At 43.8% G+C, this 21,899-nt stretch overlaps 1 protein-coding gene across 12 annotated transcripts in view; it reads right to left on the minus strand.

Moving 5' to 3' along the window:
• LOC126339612 (inter-alpha-trypsin inhibitor heavy chain H4-like) overlaps positions 1–21,899 on the minus strand; it is a 173,455-nt gene that overhangs the window by 73,175 nt on the left and 78,381 nt on the right. For all 12 annotated transcript variants that reach the window (XM_050001645.1, XM_050001649.1, XM_050001657.1 and 9 more), the window contains exon 10: positions 10,272–10,550. In XM_050001645.1, the coding sequence (XP_049857602.1) occupies positions 10,272–10,550 (279 nt within the window). The remainder of the gene's footprint in view (positions 1–10,271; positions 10,551–21,899) is intronic.

Genomic DNA, 21,899 nt, shown 5'->3' on the forward strand with positions numbered 1-21,899 from the left:
TCTATTTACCGTCTTTCTCCAGTTGCTTCAAAAGTCGTGGATGTATGTTCCGTCTATGCAACTGATTGAAGGCAGTTTATTTATTGCCATACGTGTTTCGCTTCTTTTATTTTTGAAGCGTCTTCAGTGGTGATGGCGATGTCCAGCTCTGTTAGCTCATGCTTGTTGTCCTGGAGATGTGTTCATTAGTGTCCATGTTCCAGTTGGCCGATTTCCTGCGTTCTTCCACCAACATTCGATTCAATACATCGGATACATTACTTGCAGTTTCAATTTTATGTTCTGCATGTGTATGTTTTCTGTGTATAGTGTCCGTTAGAAACACATCTACAAGACAACACGCAAAAGCTAACAGCGCTTAAAATCGCCATCACCACTCAAGACGCTCCACAAATAAAAGAAGTGAAACGCGTATGGCAATAATTAAATTGCCATCAATTAGTTGCTTAGACGTAATATACATCCGCGAACATTATATCTATATAGCGTGAATTATTGTGATGAAAGCTCGAACAGTGGTGTTCCGTTTATGCTGCTAAGGAACATTACGCAAATGAAAACAAGTGACAAATCTTGCTTCTCTACTATCCTTGAATACGACTAAGGGTAAAATTGATCTTGACGTCGCCTTTCCACAGTTGAATCATCCTAGAGAATATCGCTTTCCCTCACTCCTAGAGACATTGAGGAGGTTTTTAACTCACATCACCAGAATCTGGTGATCGGAAACGGTAGACACCTTACTCCCTCGTATTATGGACAAGGACGCGAACAGGTGTGCTCATCATCAAACACCATTGCACTATCAGGCGACAGCGACATCAGCTACTAATTTATGACACCACATACTAACATATTTCATAACGTCGTATTGCGAACAGATAATTTCCTTCTACTAATGTTGTATTCTTCGATCGTATTTTCGGACCACAAGCCTGAGCGTGACAAAATTTGTGAAACCAAACCTTCATTGATTTAGAATAGCAATATCTTGCAATATCAATAAGATCCTTGTGTTGTAAAATATGAGAACATATTTTGAGCTCAAAGGTAATGTGGCATCGCGAACTGACCTTCACCACACCAAGCAATATGGTTCAAATGGCTCTAAGCACACTGGGACTTAACATCTGAAGTCGTCAGTCCCCTAGACTTAGAACAACGTAAACTTAACTAACCAAAGGACATCACACACACCCATGCCCGAGGCAGGATTCAAACCTGCGACCGTAGCAGCCGCGTGGTTCCGGACTGAAGCGTCTAGAACCGCTCGGTCGCAACGGTCAGCGCCAACCAATACAATTCCCAAAACATCTGTCACGCGAAATCCAAATCGCGCTTTTCTCCAATGACATCGTGAAACCTATGGATCGAGGCAGTCAGGCAGATGCAATGCTTCTTGTCTGCCGAAAAGCATTTGACCAGTGCCACACCCACGGTTATTAACAAAATTACGATCGCATGGGATATGAAACGAAGTTTGTGGGTGGATTGCCGATTTCTTGGCGAGAGGAAGCTGAATGTTGTTATGGATGGAGAGTCATCGACAAATATAGGAGTACCTTCAGGTGTATCCCAGTCAAGTGTGTTAGGACACTTGCTGTTCATTTTGTATATTAACGACCTGGTAGACAATATTAATCGTAACCTCAGGCTTACTGCAGTTGATACAGCTGTCCATCAAGAAGTTACGTCTGACAAAAATTTGCACAGATATTCAGTTGGACCTTAATAAAATTTCAAAACGGTACAGATAGTGGCAACTTGTGTTAAACGATCAGAGATGTAAAATCGTTCACTTCGTAAAAAAAAAAAAGAAAGGAAAAAAACAAGAGAGAAGCGCAAATGGGATACGCGCTCTGAGAGTTCCGTGCAAACTTAATTATGTCTACGATATCTGTTCCAAAAATTCCGGAAAATCCATAATTTCGTGCCAATGGTGTGTTGGAGCGAAATGCGGTTAGTACCCTTGCACACGCCTGTGTTTAATGTATAACCGTCGGGAGTTTCATTGTTGAATGTCTGTTAGTTTTGTACAGTTGCTGTATTGAGAAGAACGTTGTGTCGCACAGTTTGTGAATTTCGAGATGACAGAGAGAAGCACGCGTCCGTCTTAAATTTTGCTTTAAACTCGGGAAAACCTTTACAGAGGAATACCAAATGTTTCAAGAAGCCTATGGCGATGAGTGATTAAGCCGTTCTCGGTGATACGAGAGGTTTATACAGTTTCAAAATGGCCGGACGGAAGTTAAAGATGACCCTCGTACAGGACGTCCTTCGTGGTTTACCGACGCCACTCATTTCAGGTACGTCATCGAAATTGTGCGTTCCAATCGAAGACTGACTGCTCGAGAGATTGTAGAAGAATGTAACATTTCAGTTGGATCATGTCATGAAATCCTGACAAAGCGTCTTGGAATGCGTCGTTTTGCCGCCAAGTTCGTCGCACGGCTCATGAGTCAAGACCAGAAAGACCTGCCTCACAGTCTGAGAAGAGCTTTTGGATCGCGCAAATGAGAACGAGATGTTCTTAAAGAAAATCACAAATGGAAATGAGACGTGAGTCTACAGTTATGTCGTCGACACCAAGGTTCAAACTTCATAGTGGGCCGGGAAAAGTTCTCCAAGCAAAAAAGAAAAATAAAAAAAATAAAAAAAAAATAAAAACTCGTCAGGTCAGATCTAATGTGAAAACCAAGCTGAAGTTTTCTTTGATTTTGAAGGATTTGTTCATCGTGGATTCGTGCCACAGAGACAGACGGTTAATTGACGGTACCTCCGGGATGTGTTGCGATATCTGCGAGAAAATATGGTCCGCATCTCGTGGTCGTGCGGTAGCGTTCTCGCTTCCCACGCCCGGGTTCCCGGGTTCGATTCCCGGCAGTGTCAGGGATTTTCTCTGCTTCGTGATGACTGGGTGTTGTGTGATGTCCTTAGCTTAGTTAGGTTTAAGTAGTTCTAAGTTCTAGGGGGCTGATGACCATAGATGTTAAGTCCCATAGTGCTCAGAGCACATCAGTACGTAGCATCAACGGGTTAGTGTTCATCACGAACGTGGTTTTGCAGTCAGTGCAATGTTTACAAATGCGGAGTTGGCAGATGCCCATTTGATGTATGGATTAGCACGGGGCAATAGCCGTGGCGCGGTTAGTTTTGTATCGAGACAGAATTACAGAACGAACATGTCCCGACAGGAAGACGTTCGAAGAAATAGATAGGCGTCTTAGGGAGCACGGAACATTCCAGTCTATGACTCGCGACTGGGGAAGACCTAGAACGACGAGGACCTGCAATGGACGTTGACGATAACCCTAATGTCAGCTTCATAGAAGTTGCTGCTGTACAAGCTAACGTTGACCACGTCACTATATGGAGAGTGCCACGGGAGAACCAGTTGTTTCCGCACCACGTACAGCGTGTGCAGGCACTATCAACAGCTGATTGGCCTCCACGGGTACACTTCTGCGAATAGTTCATTCAACAATGTGTCAATCCTCATTTCAGTCCAAATGTTCTCTTTACGGATGAGGCTTCATTCCAACGTGATCACATTGTACATTTTCACAATCAACGTGTGTTGGCAGACGAGAATCCGCACGCAATTGTGCTATCACGTAATCAACAAAGATTTTCTGCGAAAGTTTGGGCGGGCATTGTTGGTGATGTCTTGATTGGGCCCCATGTTCTTCCACCTACGCTCAGTGGAGCACGTTATCATGATTTCATACGGGATACTCTACCTGTGCTGCTAGAACATGTGTCTTTACAAGTACGACACAACATATGGTTCATGGACGATGGAGCTCCTGCACATTTCAGTCGAAGTGTTCCTACGCTTCTCAACAACAGATTCGGTGACCGATGGATTGGTAGAGGTGGACCAATTCCATGGCCTCCACGCTCTCCTGACCTCAACCCTCTTGACTTTCATTTATGGGGGCATTTGAAAGGTCTTTTCTAAGGAATCCCGGTAGCAAAATTAGAGACTCTTCGTGCTCGTATTGTGGACGGCTGTGATACAATACGCCATTCTCCAGGGCTGCATCAGTGCATCAGGGATTCCATGCGACGGTGGATGTATGTATGTATCCTCGCTAACGGAGGACATTTTGAACATTGCCTGTAACAAAGTGTTTGAAGTGACGCTGGTACGTTCTATTGCTGTGGGTTTCCATTCCATGATTAATGTGATTTGAAGAGAAGTAATAAAATGAGCGTTAACATGGAAAGTAAGCGTTTCCGAACACATGTCCACATAACATATTTTCTTTCTTTGTGTGTGAGGACTGTTTCCTGAAAGTTTGGCAGTACCTTTTTGTAACACCCTGTAGATAGTTCATGCACAGCCTTTGGTGAGTGAGTTTGCGAATATAAAATATGTGATCTTTTGACCGAATTGTCTTAGAAGGCAGAATTTTGTACACCTTCAACGGACCGCCGACTTTAGTATTTGATAGTAATTGCAACTAGACAGCTGTACCCGTTCCTGAGAAGGTGTCTTAACGGACGACAGAGTGATCCTATAACGATTCCATTTTCACTGTATATGGTATGGCACTTTAAAAAACGTAATACCCTATGACTATAATATCAGTGAGTGACAGTCGGAGTCAGCCAACCCATAAAAATAACTGGGTGTAACATTTTGTGTGACCGTGAAATGGAATGAACACACAGATTCAGTTCGTTAGAGGCATACCGGGAAAATGCTACCAGTCTACGGAGGAGACTGCTGACAAAACGTTCGTGTGTGCCATCCTAGAATATTGTTAAACTATGTGGAACCATATCCACATAAAAATAACAGCGGATACTGAACGTAAGGAAATTTGTGTGTTACTGACATTTGACTGTGTACTATTCGAGAAACTAACTTTTTATACCTGAGATTCACAGTCATGTAGAACTGTATAAAAAACATCATATTTACGCCAGTGACTGTTTGTGAAATAAAGAAAGTGTTACAGTCACTGGAGTAAATATATCTTTTATAAAATTTGAGAAACTGTTCTTAGATTAAAAGAAAAAAAGCTTTAGCAGACACGTTTTTTAGACTTGAGTTTGGAAAGACTGAATAATAATAATAATAATAATAATTTAAGTGGAAATTTCATTAATCGCAAATGTAATAAATTAGAAAGGCTCGTATCAAATGAGAGCCGTACAATCGTCATAATGAACAACAGTTCCCCTGTAGCAACAAGTAACACAAACAGTACCGTAACTAGCAATTGTGATCGTGATAAAAAAATTTCAAATGTAGCATCTGTGGAACAACAGCGATTGATGGTTAAAAACTGCACTTGAAATTGCCCATGTCGAACCAGAACGCAAAGACAGCATGATCTAACTAATATGTTCGAGCACGCCGCGCATAGAAACGGGATTCTTCCGGGGCTCATACCCCGCGTTCTATTGGGTTAGAAAGGCAGGGTCAAGTGTTTTCGATAGCCCTTGAGCTAGGTACCAATTGTATACCCAACAAGGATCGTCTTAGTGTTACTATTCTACTGTACAGGGTCAAAGTAGGAATATTACACACTTCCTCCTGCCTACGAGAAGGGAGCATATCGGTTCGTTCTTCTTGCAGATGTGCTCTACAATGTACCTTAAGTGACTTATTCATGCACCATGAGTTCATGGGCAGTTCGTTAGGCTATCTCAATTATTTTTCCATTTTATCGTACTAAAATCGAGTCGCGGATTCGAAAACGACTATGCAGAGCAAATGGCTTGCATTTTTGGGATACATTCCTAACAGCCCGGTCTCGAACAAGCACTAAAAAGTTTCTTGACATCTTCATCCAATTCTGAGTTACAGTGGTTCAAAGTTACACTGCTTGTATACCAAGATACACAAGAAAAATTCGATATGAGACGAAAATGTAATGTATGAAGTGATGTAGCACGGAGAAGTACGCTGCGAAATGTATCTGATATCATCAGAACGGTTGTAGTACAAAATAATTGTGGACGTAAAATTCTCTCTAAGGTGTAAAATTAGTTTCGGATTATATAAATCCCACATAAGTAAATTATCAAAATTTTACTGACCCATAAAGTTCTTTACATGTGCATGACACGACCTGCTGCAGCAGGAAAAAGGCAGGAAGCAACGGAAAAACATTCCTACCGGAGCACAAAAAAGGTGAATATGCTCCTGTTTTAAAGATTGACATGAAAATTGGGGTACCAGCTGCGTCATTATACCTTTCTCTGCACCTTTAAAATTTTCCCAAAAATTTTGGCATGGGAACATATTCTGTTTGTTTTATGCTGAGAAAGAGACTGAGACAGTGGCTATGGGAAAGAGACGAAAAAATTATAAATACTGGTAGATAGTAGACTCTAGTTGTGGTATAGGAAGAACGAAGGAGAGGAGAAGAGAGAGGGACAACGAGAATGGAACATAGTTGACAGGGACAGAACGAGAGCTTGTGGTAATGAGAGACAAAGTCTATGGTCCAAATGGCTCTGAGCACTATGGGACTTAACATCTATGGTCATCAGTCCCCTAGAACTTAGAACTACTTAAACCTAACTAACCTAAGGACATCACACAACACCCAGGCATCACGAGGCAGAGAAAATCCCTTACCCCGCCGGGAATCGAACCCGGGGACTCGGGCGTGGGAAGCGAGAACGCTACCGCACGACCACGAGATGCGGGTTCTAAGTCTATGACAATGAAACAAGGAGGAGAGAGAGGCACAGTAAGAAGAGACAGCAGCAGTGGGAAGGAACGAATGAGACAGTAAATGCAAGAGAGGCAGCGAGAGCGAGATCGTGACTGTAAGAAGAGTCAGTATTAATAGCACAGAACGAGGGAGACTATGGTTGTGGGACAGGCACAATGACACTTACGGAGATACAAAGAGATAATGGCAATGATTTGGGACGCATGAAAGAGTGAGAGAATGGTCTAGTGGGATTGGATGGGTGAGCGACTTACAGCAGCGGACAAATGGGTGTGAGCGAGTTACAATTAGGGTAGCTTGTGGAAGTGAGAGGCGAGTTGCATTTTAAAAAGAACACAAATATTTTCGCACGCCAAAATCTTCAGTAAAATTTTTAATGGTGCAGTGAAGGTAGAACGTGAGGCAGCTGGTACATTATTGTTTGATCAGTCTTTGAAACAGAAGCATATTTGCCATTTTTTCACTCCGATGTGAGCCTTTTTCCGCTGGTTTTTATTTATACGTGATGACAGATTTCACTTGAATAATCGGTATACCAAAATGTCTGTGGTGAAATAGCATCATTGGTGGCATTTATAAAGTAATACGGAACATTAGGAGCAACGAAGTGCATAGTAGCAAAAGTTTTCGCGTCAGCTACGTCTCGCAACATTATTCGTGACAACGTCGTCTCGTAATGTAAGCCATCCCTGAAAAACTCTCAAATTGGTAACCGAATAGTCGAGAAGTAACTAAACTAGGGCGTTGTAACATTTTCTGCTGAGACAGTGTCTCCTAGAAGCGCTGCGAATGCAACTATCTGAACTATCTGAGCAAGTAACAGCGCTTCAGACAGGCGTCGCAAAGACAACTCTCTCGCAGAAGGAGCAAGTGTTCGCCAGCCAGAGAAAACGGGGAGAACGTGTGCTGGTATAACAGAAAATTTTGCTATTCAGCCAGGCAATGTCAACCAGCAGGCGACATGGGAAACGCCGATTGGTATCAATGGCGACAAAGCTACATTCGAACCGGACATGCGTCGACTGTTCACAACAAAGCACTGTAACAAACTACAGTTCCTCAATGATACAGATTCTGAAGATCCTTTGTACTCTTCTTTTCGTCTTCGCGAAAAAAATCGATGACACTCACCTTTCTGCTGCAAATGGACGTTTCAAGACCTACGGCCATGTCACGTACCATCAAAGATTTAATCTTCGACTTGCATTCGCATGGAAATTTATTGCCTCTGACTAGCTTTATATGCGATAGATGGAGTTGTATAGTCAAGGACACCTAATCGTATGCAAAGAGAGTCACCACACGAGACTTCCTTCACCAGGTCCCTGAAGTCATCCACCAGTCTCCCGCTCCAGAACCAGCATAACACTGAACAGTATCTCACATTTCCGTCTCGCCAGGACCACCAGTTCATACACAGACCTATCGTCTGACTCCAGTTACAGATTGATCCGTCCGTCACTTACGACTCAACTCTAAAAATCGTTGACAAGAAAATGGTTCAAATGGCTCTGAGCGCTATGAGACTTAACATCTGTGGTCATCAGTCCTCTAGAACTTAGAACTACTTAAAGCTAACTAACCTAAGAACATCACACACATCCATGCCCGAGGCAGGATTCGAACCTGCGATCGTAGCAGTCGCGCGGTTCCGGACTGAGCGCCTAGAACAGCTAGACCACCGCGGCCGGCGTTGACACTTTAGAGCGGACGGAGGAAGTAACGTGGAAAGTGAATCGTCTGTAGTATTTCACGTGCAGTGTAGATCCTTTGATTAATGATACTGTCCCAGAACTTAGAATAAATAAATGATATGTGACTCTCTTTGCCGTTGACTGTGCGCGCAGAGAACTATTGCTTGTTGGGTCGAATAAAATTCGTTTTCATACGATAAATACAACAGAAAATTGTACATCTTTTGTGACATGACTAAATACACTACTGGCTATTAAAATTGCTACACCAAGAAGAAATGCAGATGATAAACGGGTTCATTAAACAAATACATTATACTAGAACAGACATGAGATTACATTTTCACGCAATATGGGTGCATAAATCCTGAGAGAGCAGTACCCAGAACAGCCACCTCTGGCCGTAATAACGGCCTTGATACACCTGGGCATTGAGTACAACAGAGCTTGGATGGCGTGTACAGGTACAGCTACCCATGCAGCTTCAACACGATATCACAGTTCATAAAGAGTAGTGACTGGCGTATTGTGACGAGCCAGTTGCTCAGCCACCAATGACCCAACGTTTTCAATTGGTGAGAGATCTGCAGAATGTGCTGGCCAGGGCAGCAGTCGAACATTTTCTGTATCCAGAAAGGCTCGTACAGGACCTACAACATGCAGTCGTGCATTATTCTGCTGACATAGGGTTTCGCAGGGATAGAATGAAGGGTAGAGCCACGGGACGTAACACATCTGAAATGTAAAGTCCACTGTTCAATGCGCCGTCAATGGGAACAAGAGGTGACCAAGGCGTGTAACCAATGACACCCCATACTATGACGCCGGGTGATACTGGCGATGACGAATACACGCTTCCGATGTGCGATGTCGCCAAACACGGATGCGACCATCATGTTGCTGTAAACAGAACCTGGATTCATCCGAAAAAATGACGTTTTGCCATTCGTACATCCAGGTTCATCGTTGAGTACACCATCGCAGGCGCTCCTGTCTGAGATGCAGCGTCAAGGGTAACCGTAGCCATGGTCTCCGAGCTGATAGTCCATGCTGGTGCAAACGTCGTCGAACTGCTGGTGCAGATGTTTGTTGTCCTGCAAACGTCCCCATCTGTTGACACAGGGATCGAGACGGGGCTGCATGATCCGTTACAGCCATGCGTATAAATGACTGTCTTCTCGACTGCTAGTGATACGAGGCCGTTGGGATCCAGCACCGTTTTACCCTCCTGAACCCACCGATTCCATATTCTGTTAACTGTCATTGGCTCTCAACCAACACGAGCAGCAATGTCACGGTACGATAAACCGCAATCGCGATAGGCTACAATCCGCCCTTTATCAAAGTCGGAAACGTGATGGTACGCATTTCTCCTCCTTACACGAGGCATCACAACAACGTTTCACGAGGCAACGCCGGTCAACTGCTGTTTGTTTGTGAGAAATCGGTTGGAAATGTTCCTCATGTCAGCACGTTGTAGGTGTCGCCAACCTTGTGTGAGTGGTCTGAAAAGCTAATCATTTGCATATCACAGCATCTTCTTCCTGTCAGTTAAATTTGGCGTCTGTAGCACGTCATCTTCGTGGTGTCGCAATTTTAATGGCCAGTAGTGTATTTTGAAGCTGAGCCAGCTCAGTACCTGGACGGATTGCTAAAATTAATTTCTAATACGAAGACTTTATCCAAATAAGGGGTACATAAGTACGGCACTGTCATCATGGACAGGTTGGATGGTTGGTTGGTTGGGGGGGATTAAAGGGACCAGACTGCTATGGTCATCGGATCATGGACAGGTATTCAGCTGCCCTTTCCGCCTAGTAACAGTCAGGTGTGCTAGTTAAAAATGTTTTTCGGTGTACGTCACTGATGGGTGTGTTACCCTGAGAGCGATGTCTTTGGCCCTGGTGCGGAGAGTCTCGTTGGGCCTTGCGGCGTCCTGGTCCAGCAGTTGGCGCACCGTCAGGTAGGCCCACAGCCGCTCTGCTGACGTCACGTTGACCACGGCTGGCGCCGGTACGGCGTCTGCCGCGTTGCCGTCCCTGCTCCTCACGGCACTCCACGGCTCTCTGGTCCCGGAGGACAGCCGGCCCGCCACCACCAGCTCCCCGCCGCCGAACAGCGTCGGGAACTTCACAGTCGTCAGTGAGTTCTCGTCCACCTATTCAAAAACAGATTTTCTTAAACAACCCAATATTCTTATCTACACTGTCGCATAAGTCATGCGACAGTAACATGCACACGAACAGATGGAAGTAGTATTGCGTACGCAAGGTATAAAGGGGCAGTGCTTTGGTAGAGCTGTCATTTGTACTAAAAAAAATGCTCAAATGTGTGTGAAATCTTATGGGACTTAACTGCTAAGGTCATCAGTCCCTAAGCTTACGCACTACTTCACCTAAATTATCCTAAGGACAAACACACACACCCATGCTCGAACCTCCGCCGGGACCAGTCGCACATCATTTGTACTCAGGTGATTCATTTGAAAGGTGTCGGACGTAATTATCGCCGCACTACGGGAATTAGCAGACTTTGTATTCAGAATGGTAGTTAGAGCTAGCTAGACCCATGGAACATTCCATTTCGGAAATCGTTGCGGAATTCAATATTCTGTGTCAAGAGTGTGCCGAGAATACCAAATTACAGGCATTACCTCTCACCACGGACAGCGCAATGGCCGACAGCCTTCACTTAACGACCGAGAGCAGCGGTTTTTGTGTAGAGCGGTTAGTGTCAACAAACAAGCAACACTATGTGAAGAAACCGCAGAACTGATGTCAGACGTATGGTGAACGTACCTGTTTGGAGAGCGAAATTTGACGTTGATGGGCTGTGTAAACAGACAACTGACGCAAGTGTCCCTGCTAACATTCCTGCAGCGCTTGGACCAGAGACGACTGGAAAACCGTGGACTATTCGGATGTGTCCCGGTTTCAGTTGGTAAGAGCTGATCGTAGGGTTCGAGTGTGGCGGAGAACCCATGGTGCTTTGGATGAAGAAATGGTTTAAATACCTCTGACCACTATGGGACTTAACTTCTTTGGTCATCAGTCCTCTAGAACTTAGAGCTACTTAAACATAAATAACCTAAGGACATCACACACATCCATGCCCGAGGCAAGATTCGAACCTGCGACCGTAGCGGTCACACGGTTCCAGACTGTAGTGCCTAGAACGGCTCGGCCACCGTTGCTGTCGCCATTGATGAAAGCTGTCAACAAGGCACTGTGAAATCTGGTTGTGGCTCCATATTGGTGTCGGATTAGATAGAATGGTTCTCTTATCCAACTGAACCGATCATAGGCTGGACTGCTTGGAGACCATTTGCAGCCATTCATGGACTTCATGTTCTCAAACTACAATGGAATTTTTATGGATGACGAAGCGCCCTATCTCTGTGCCACAACTGTTGCGATTGGTTGGAAGGATATTCTTGAGAATTCTTACGAATCATCTGGCCAGCCATCGAACATTTATGGTACATAATCAAGGGGTCAGCTCGTGCACAAAATCCTACACTGGCAACACCTTCACAGTAATGGATGGCTGTAGATGAGCATGACTTAACATTCCTGCAGGGGACTTCCAATGACTTGTTGAGTCCATATCATGACGATTAACTTCGACATACTATGCAATGGAAGATGCAACAGGATATTAGGAGGTATCCCTTGTCTTTGTTTTTTTTTTTTTTTTTTCACCACAGTGTATGCAGTTTGCGGTAATCAGGGGCACTGCATTTCGTTATCACATCTGCCTCCTTACATTTAGAACACCACTCTGTGGGCAACTAGATGTACTACCGAAATCCAGGACTCCTGGCGTGTTGTGAACAGGGAGCTGTGTGACGCCTGGAATGTCTGTTGATCTGCTGGTCAACTCACTCAGTCCTGGCATGTATAAATACTTGCCATGCAGCTGACGAGATGCATTGAATCTGTAACCGCTCTCGAGGATGCTACTGCTGGATGGCCCAGGAATTGTTGTCTGCTGGAGTGGCCATCTTCATCCGTAACGGCACACAGCTGCCTGCTGTTTGTTCCAACATCAAGTCCGAGGGGCTGAGATTCAAACTAGTACCCTTATAGCCACCAGCTCTCTTTGTGTCGACTGGTGCCAGGTGCTGTCAGCCAAACACTGGGAACCAGATTTGCTCCCCAGATCAAATCTCTTCCATCACCTGCCACTGCTGGTCCAAGCCACCAAATACACCTGCACTCGGTATAGTTATGCTAGTCAGCAGCATGTAGGATGGTGTGGTCTCCTGACCTTCATTTCTTACATATTCCGACCTCTCCATCGCATCCCGCATGACAAGGAGTTTCATTCGAGCCCAAACGCGATAGGGTAGAGTCAATTTTACATATTTCCATTTAATCGATATGTAAATCTAATAAATAAATAGCAAGTGAGCACCAAGATTAAAAAGTCGGGACTGGCATACACAAACACTCAGAACACGACAGCCACAGGAGTTTTTGTTCAGCGGAGGCAGCCAGTCCGCTGGAAAGTCCGTAGGAGGGTGATTTAGCACACAGTTGCGCCGGCAGGCCGACCACCCATGGACCAAAACAGTTTTTTGCCAGAGAAAAGGGATAACGGGTTTCGTGTTCACTTGAAAAGCAAAACCCGTTGTATTGTTTGGGAGAGCCCCAGCATAGGCATTTTTGATGGACCTAGTGCACAGTTTCAAAGTTCTCACAGGTGGACAGTAAACGCCTAATGGAGATGCTATATATTTCCGGATTGGTCGGCTTAAACGGAGCGCCATTCTCCTGTTTGTAAGAGTAACGCTGATTGGCGGACTGTTTCTGACGCAATGAGCTGGAGGAGTGAGGAAAAGAGAGTGGATGATATACATTTCCGCTTTTTGCATTGGTAGGGGTCGCTCTAGTGACGCTCTTGAAGCAGGAACACAAACCGGGAGTGAGCAGTGAGCAAGGAAGAAAGTATCTACTCAGTACTGCACTGAGAGAGCACCTCAGTCGCTAGGCAATTGGAGTGATAGTCTCTATTGAGTCACTCTTGATTAAGCGTTTGTTCACTGTGTTGGCCGCGACAGTTAATGTGCAGTGTGAACACAGACAGAGTATTAGTTAGTGCCTGCGAGCGAACATTGAGTGGCATCGCAGTGGAGTGGTTATCTGACTGGTGTACCATGCCACTAGCTAGACCAGGGGTAGATAGAAGTCCTTGGCTTCAAGGCGTAGTGAGAGTTCGATTGGTGAAGGTCAATCCAGATAGAAAGAGATAGTATTGTTATTTTTCATCGGAAAACGACGCAGGCAACAGTCGTCGCAGCTCACAGTATTGTGCGCTATAGCGTAGGCGAGCTCCATGTTTCCTCCATTAGAAATAACAGACTTCATTCACGTCACTCCATTACATTTCTCACGCGATAGCCTCGACCATACTTAGAAAAATTCAATCGGATAATTATTCAAGTTGAGTAGGTGTGCCTCTCAGCCATTCTGCCGAGTAAATAACATTCTTAAAGAAAAGGGATAAAAGAGCTTTCCCACACTTTCTATATAAATTTCATTAACAGGATTCCTATCCATTAGAGGTAACCTCCTACTCCGAAACGAACCCGGAAATTTGTGTCTCAGTTTATAAATAAAAGTTTCACTTAATTTTCTCAGATTTTGCAATAAATAATATTTTCCGTTCGTTTAATGTTTTTCTCACACTAGCTAGCAATACTCCAGTACCCAAGTATCCCACTAGCTACGTAAGAAAACAGAATATTTTTGTGTCTTTTTATTACAACGGACGACTCCAGAAGATATTTATTGCTGAAAGTATTTCAGGCATTTTTCGTACGTTAGGAGCGTCTGTCTGACTTCTGTAGTAGTGTGGGGTGGAAATTGCTTCTTGCAGGAGCCGAAGGTCACTTGTCAGATCAATCCATTGCGCAACTCATCAACATAGCACCCACACACTTACAAGCACCACACCTGATACAATTCCGTCACTGTCCAGAAGTGCCTACCATGAAGGGTTGGCCCATTCCCGGTCTCCAATGAGTGATTATATAGCAAATCATAGCCTCAATGTGCCGTGAGTTCGCCGCTCCCAGCCGCTTGTGAGCTTGAGCAAAGGATATCCATTGTAGGCTGAACTTAATAAATCGTAAATCAACTGCCTCCAACATGTACGTGGCTGATTTGCTCTTACTTATCCTCTAAAGAATCCTGTGCGATTGGGTTTGGAATCAGAAGAGCTACTGGGGGCTGACGACATTGTGGCTGCGGAGCAAGAAAGGCATATCCAGCAGCAGCAGCAACAGTTCAGAAACAGCATTTTACAGAAAAGTGCAAGTAAGTGTTGATTATAAGCGTTATATGGGTTTGTAAGTTCATTTTTTTCTCTTGATATAGTTGTATTTTACACACATTTGTTTTATCCTCTGGAGTAACAGATTTTGAGCGAGAAGGTATGTGTCCAGGGGACGACCCAACATTTACTTTGGGGTTGTTTTGGGGGAAGAGACCAAACAGCGAGGTCATCGGTCTCATCGGATTAGGGAAGTACGGGGAAGGAAGTCGGCCGTGCTCTTTCAAAGGAACCATCCCGGCATTTGCCTGAAGCGATTTAGGAAAATCACGGAAAACCTAAATCTGGATGGCCGGACGCGGGATTGAACCGTCGTCCTCCAGCATTTACTTGATCAAGTCGCTAAAGTATGAGCAGATAATTTAGAATTACTTAAGAAGCTAGAAAGCTTACTGGAAGAGAGAAAGGAACATCCACCTCCTAATGCGTCCCTGGCCATCCTAGACGCTAGCACTGCCACATTAGGTTCTGAGGAAGAAGTGAGAAAACGGTTTGGCGTTCATGAACAACCTACATATGTATTCAAACTTAGGAGGCTAGAACGATGAGTAGTTGTTGAGTAAGGCTTGATTGAGGTTAACAGGGAACGAAACGGCATGTGTTTTGTGCCAACAGTTGTGGGGTACTCATCCCCTCCACGAACTGTGGGAAGTGTTATTGGACCGCTGTCAGAGTAAAAATGCTTCTAGTTAGTTTCAGGAACAGCTGAATAAAGTATCTCAGATGAGAATAAACAGAAAACTTTACAAGATACATGGTCACAGGTATTTATGGGAGTAGAAATGTACTTGGAGTATGAAATATAGACCCATCTTCTTGCTCAGTTTCACATTAGTGAACTTCTGACTGAGAGGGAAAGATTTCCCGGCTTGTGTGGAAATACTTCCTCGAGTTGACAGCAATTGACATGTCTTAATGAGGCTAGGTTTTCTGAGTAGACATAATGCTGAAGTCGATCCGACATGCCAAACAATAGAGCTGGATGATGCATTGTACCACTGAGGTATTACAGCCAAGAAAACTGAAATACTGTGAGGCACATTCCTAGACCAAGGGAAGTCACCTGTACTATGAACTTAGTTCGTTAGAATCAAATAATGAAATGAAATACTACAAGGTACAGGGAAACTAGTCTACTTAGATTTGCCATTCAGTATTTTGTGTGGGGTTTAAGTTCAGGAGAGAATGAGGAACTGGACAAAGTGCAATGGTTAGTGTTCTGTAGAATATCGGGTGCGCAAGAGGTTGATGAAAGCAGGGTAGTGATTGTCACGAAGGATAATTCTAGTTATTGGAGGTAGAGCTGTTATGAGGTGCACTGATAGCCAACCTGGAAGACAATGATTGGCTGGAAGATAAAAATTTTCGTAGGGAGTTCAATATAAAATTCTCTAAGTCAGACAAGTCTGCCAATTTAGCTACAATGTAGGACAAAGTATCTTATTTACAGGGAAGGGAAAAGGGGGAAATGGAAAAACTGTTAGAAAAAAAATGCAGGCCATTTTCAGTACCACGGATAATGAAGTATAGGAGCAGCTGGAATGAGCAGCTGATGTACAAGAAACCGTACCGAGTTCCACATCACTTCCAATCGGTGATGGAAAAGTTTGTCAATCAACAATTTCATCATAGCATTATACAAGAAAGGATCAGCACTTGGAGGGGGCAGCAATAGCAACTGTACCCAAGCAAAAAATAAATGGGAGTGAGGTATATTGGTTTCGCTTAAGTGACGGTATTTAATTCAGCGCTCGCATCTCGTGGTCGTGCGGTAGCGTTCTCGCTTCCCACATCCGGGTTCCCAGGTTCGATTCTCGGCGGGGTCAGGGATTTTCCCTGCCTCGTGCTGGCTGGGTGTTGTGTGATGTCCTTAGGTTAGTTAGGTTTAAGTAGTTCTAAGTTCTAGGGGACTGATGACCATAGATGTTAAGTCCCATAGTGCTCAGAGCCATTTGAATCATTTAATTCATCACAGTCACTGATGCGTAGCCAGTGCCATATAGTACAGATACTTTAGATAACCGAGACATGGCCGATATGTTACAACTATGGATTTGCAAAGTGGTACCATCACTTGGAAGATCAACTCAAGACCACATTTATGTCTGTATCTGGTAGCACTGAAAGCCATTTGGATTGAAGAATGCACTAGTGATGTTTCAGAAGGGTGCTGCAAGGCTTAAAATCGAGGCAATGAATGGTAAACTTAGATGATATTCTAGTGGTTTTTCAAGGACATCCAAAACCGTGATGTATGGTTATCGGATGTGTTTAGTTGATTATGAGAAACATAGGTAACACTGCGTTGGGTGAAATACCATTTCATCATAAATGAAATTCGCTATTTACGCCATGTTATCGGCTTTGGTTAACTATTACAGAATGTTTGTGTCAAAACTTGTGGATATAGTGAGATCCCTCACACCTAATGAAGGGGAGAAATTTCACTGGGGACTATATTGTGAGGAAGCCTTTGTGTAGTTAAAAGACCTATTAATCACTGGTCATGTCCTATATTTTTCAGGAATGCCAAAACACTCTAGTGCGTGCACTTTCTGACAGAGGCTGAATGCATTATTGTGAGTTCTCACAGGCCATGGATACTGCTACAGTTTTGGAACATCTGCTATAAAAGTAACGACAGAAATAGGTGATACCACAAATCAGGATGATAGTCTCTTTTTCTTTGGTCGAATAATTATTCTCCATATTATTTACTTGCTTGGAAGCACAGGCTATTGGACTCTCTACTCCATCAATATCTTTACTTAATACGCAGCCTAAGGCAAGTTTGCAAGCATTAACATTACCAAAGATTCGGTACAGCCTGAAACAACCAGTGGGAGGCACTTGAGATGACCACACCTCCCTTTCAGCAAAGCATCGCCCTCACGCTAAGATTCTGACCTCATCTGAATGAGACGACGTCTTAGTGTAGAACCAACGAATTGTTAAGGTTTCACGTGAACTTGTGCTGCCGTAAACGTCGAAACTCAAGAGAACAGTTTGTTACTTAGTGCATCAAGTGATGCCTTTGTAGTCAATTACAGATTTAAATTATCAAGTTCTCCTGTGGCAAAGAAGGGTGTCAACTGTGAACTAGTATTTCATGTATTCTAGTTCGATCAGCCTTCTCCTAGAACAATGAAAGAATCTACAGTTATGGCCGGATGATGGTAGTTTCATCTGGTCACAGCATGTCCGTTAGTCAATGACAGATGTAAATTATCAAGTTCTCTTGTGGCAAAGAAGGGTGTCAACTGTGAACTAGTATTTTATGTATTCTAGTTCGATCAGCCTTCTCCTAGAACAATGAAAGAATCTACAGTTATGGCCGGATGATGGTAGTTTCATCTGGTCACAGCATGTCCGTTAGTCAATGACAGATGTAAATTATCAAGTTCTCCTGTGGCAAAGAAGGGTGTCAACTGTGAACTAGTATTTCATGGATTCTATTTCGATCAGCCTTCTCCTAGAACAATGAAAGAATCTACAGTTATGGCCGGATGATGGTAGTTTCATCTGATCACAGAATGACCAGTATTTATCTCAAAACTATCAGTACTTCTTTATCCTCCTTCCAAAGTACGTTTACCTTATTATCGTGTATGGCACTGAACACATAACGCATCTTCAACTCTTACACTAGAATCTGGTTATATTGTAAACAAAGAAAAGAACATTAACCCCAAGTTCATGATATTTTACAGCTTTAAGCACACTCTATTCTTTCATTTACGAAACAGCGCTCTGTATACTATTCTCCAGTGCGAACCAATGCCACACATCTGTTTCGTGCAAGTCATAATTTTTGCCAGCTTCTACGTTGAAGATACTCTATGCATAACTTGAGTTTGAGATTTGCGTTATAGGTGCTCCAAATTTCGTAGTTTGTTGTTGGGTTTCGCTCAAAAAAAAAAAAAAAAATGGTTCAAATGGCTCTGAGCACTATGGGACTCAACTGCTGTGGTCATTAGTCCCCTAGAACTTAGAACTACTTAAACCTAACTAACCTAAGGACATCACACACATCCATGCCCGAGGCAGGATTCGAACCTGCGACCGTAGCAGTCGCACGGTTCCCGACTGCGCGCCTAGAACCGCGAGACCACCACGGCCGGCTTTCGCTCAACGTTACCAATCATTGGTGAGAAATGAATTTTTATCTTTAGTTGGATAGCTACTGATTTGGAGTAGGTATGAGAACATTTGCCAACGGCCTTGGCGCAGTGAAACACCAGTTCCCGTCAGATCAGCAAAGCTAAGCGCTGTAGGGCTTGGCTAGCACATGAATGTGTGACCGTTAAGGTCTGCGGAACGCTGTTGGTAAGCAGGGTGCACTCAGCCCTTGTGAGGCCAATTGAGGAGGCACTTGATTGAGAAGTAGCGGCTCTGGTCACGAAAGGTTTCAACGACTAGGAGAGCTATGTGCTGTCTACATGGTTCTCCATATCCGTATCTAGTTTATGAGACTTTAATTTAAGTACTTCCGTGCAGGTACTGGGTTACACCACACTTTTGCTCTCTACTGATCTGATAAAATTAATGCTTCAACTAATTAAATCTGTGGAAATTGAGCATTTTAGATAAAGGTGCAGAGTTTGCACTGTGATAATTATTATTGTACTTGAAAATTTACAAATGACTTACCCAGTTCAACTGATTAATTTACAAACACCTGCTCATCTAAGTGTAACCATACAAAGATCGATTCGATACACACGTTTGAAAGTGGTATGAAAAGTGCAAGATCTGTTTGGTGAGCACGCACGGACTTACTACACCTGATCGGGAATTAAACTCACTTCACAACCAGAGCAAGATCAGTCACAAACTGATCGCCACTGTTTGTGCCAGTCTGCAACACATTCTACTTGAAGACCTTAGCAACCATACTGCACCGATGTTCATAACATGCCAAGATGTAAAGGACAAGTACACATGATCTTGTGTTGCTGTACAGACAAATAGAGAGTAGTGGTATACACATTTTGTTCTTGCGTCCTCAACACGAACTCATTACTGCAGTCATGCATAGCTGTCTCTCTTCCTTTCAGTGCATCGTACTCTAGCGACGCTAATTACCACTTCCTATAATGCTCTGCATTCTGTCCACAGCATTACCGAAACAGAATGCATCAGAAAACTGTCTGAGCATCACAAACGACTTCTAGCGACCGCTCCCTAGCCAGTAGTGTTACCTGTTTGCAGCCACGACAACAAACACTCCAACTGACTGCAACACTCCAGCTGTCACTTCCGAAACAAAATTTGTCATTCTGCAGGAGAGTGTGCGCTGATATGAAACTTTCTGAATGATTAAAACTGTGTGTTGGACCGAGAGCTCGGGACGTATATATTTCAGGAAAAAGTGCTCTATCGACTGAGCTTGCCAAGCACGACACACCACCCGATTTAACAGCTTTACTTCAGCCTGTACCTCGTCATCTGACTTACAAACTTCACAGAAGTTCTCCTGCGAAACATGCAGCACTAGCACTCTGCACTGTGTCTAAGTAAAGTCTCTGCAATATCCTTTCTTCTAGTAGTGCTATCCCTGAAAGGTTCACAGGAAAACTTCTGTGGAGTTTGGAAGGTATGAGATGAGGTACTGGCGTCAATAAAGCTGTGGAAACGGTTAATGAGCTGTGCTTGGGTACCTCAGTCCCTGGGTTTGATCCTCGATCTAGAATACAATTCTGATCTGCCAGGAAGTTTGGTGTCTTTTCCTTGAATAAGATTTTCACTCTGCAGCGAAGTGAGCGCTGATATGAAACTTCCTGGCAGATTAAAACTGTGTGCCCGACCGAGACTCGAACTCGGGACCTTTGCCTTTCGCGGGCAAGTGCTCTACCAAGTGAGCTACTGAAGCACGACTCACGCCCGGTACTCACAGCTTTACTTCTGCCAGTATCCGTCTCCTACCTTCCAAACTTTCCAGAAGCTCTCCTGCGAACCATGCAGAACTAGCACTCCTGAAAGAAAGGATATTGCGGAAACGGATACTGGCAGAAGTAAAGCTGTGAGTACAGGGTGTGAGTCGTGCTGCGGTAGCTCAGTTGGTAGAGCACTTCCCCGCGAAAGGCAAAGGTCCCGAGTTCGAGTCTCGGTCGGGCACACAGTCTTTTCCTTGTTTGTAAAACTATCCTACCCAAGTAGTGTTTGAAACCTTACACACTACTTAACCTAAATTATCATAAGGACAAACACATACGCACCCATGTCAGAGGGAGGGCTCGAACCTCCGCTGGGACCAACCGCTCAGTCCATGACTACAGCGCCTAAGACCGCTCGGCTAATCCCGCGCGGCCTTATCCAAGTAAAGAGATCATGCCCTTTATTAATTGGCTGAGCCAAAATCGCTCGAAAGAGCAAAGGCAAAGACCTAAATGTAGCCGATGTAGTAGAGAAAATGCGGAAATCTATCAACGTGTTACCGATACAAAAGCGATGAGCGTTTGGCGTCATTTTTTTAAATATATAGCACGACACAGACAAAAATTTTAATAAAGTGAAAAAAAGAGAAATAATATTGGCACCAGGGAAGGTTTTTTATTTTTATTTTATTTTATTTATTTATGAACCAGCCATCCATGAAGTGCAGGATTTATCAATCTATCACGCTGCCGTTTCCGCATTTTTCTTTTTCTTCTTTTTTTACACAGGAAACACACCGAAATTCAGACACAAATGGAATTGTATTGCTTCAAAAAAACGAAAATGTTCTCGTTTTTTTCCAAAACACGTATTAAAGCAAATAATTAAAATGAAACAAAAGAAGTCATTCCGACAAAAACAAATGGGTGAAATTAGTAAAACGTATAGGAAGGAATGGGGCGTCAATTTTAACGTTCCCACACATTCTTTCTTTCGTCACTTCTACATCGTGGAACATATAAATACATAGAAGTGTCCACAAAAATAAAAAAGGGGGGCATGGCAACTCATCCAACACCTTGGCGTTGAAAAACAAGATACAACATATTAGAAAAAAAAATCACGATAACGGGGCATCCGGAGCCACGTCCAATGTGCGGTGGCGATATAGTGGGAAAAGGCACACGGATCTGCGTCATATCCACTCACCATCACGTAGTGCAAATAATGGCTAACAAGCTACATGGACGTATTGTTTTTCGATTGAGGAAAGAAGGTTGAACCGGGACGCACG

Source organism: Schistocerca gregaria, chromosome 1 (assembly GCF_023897955.1).
Source record: "Schistocerca gregaria isolate iqSchGreg1 chromosome 1, iqSchGreg1.2, whole genome shotgun sequence".
Taxonomy (NCBI): Eukaryota; Metazoa; Arthropoda; class Insecta; order Orthoptera; family Acrididae; genus Schistocerca; species Schistocerca gregaria.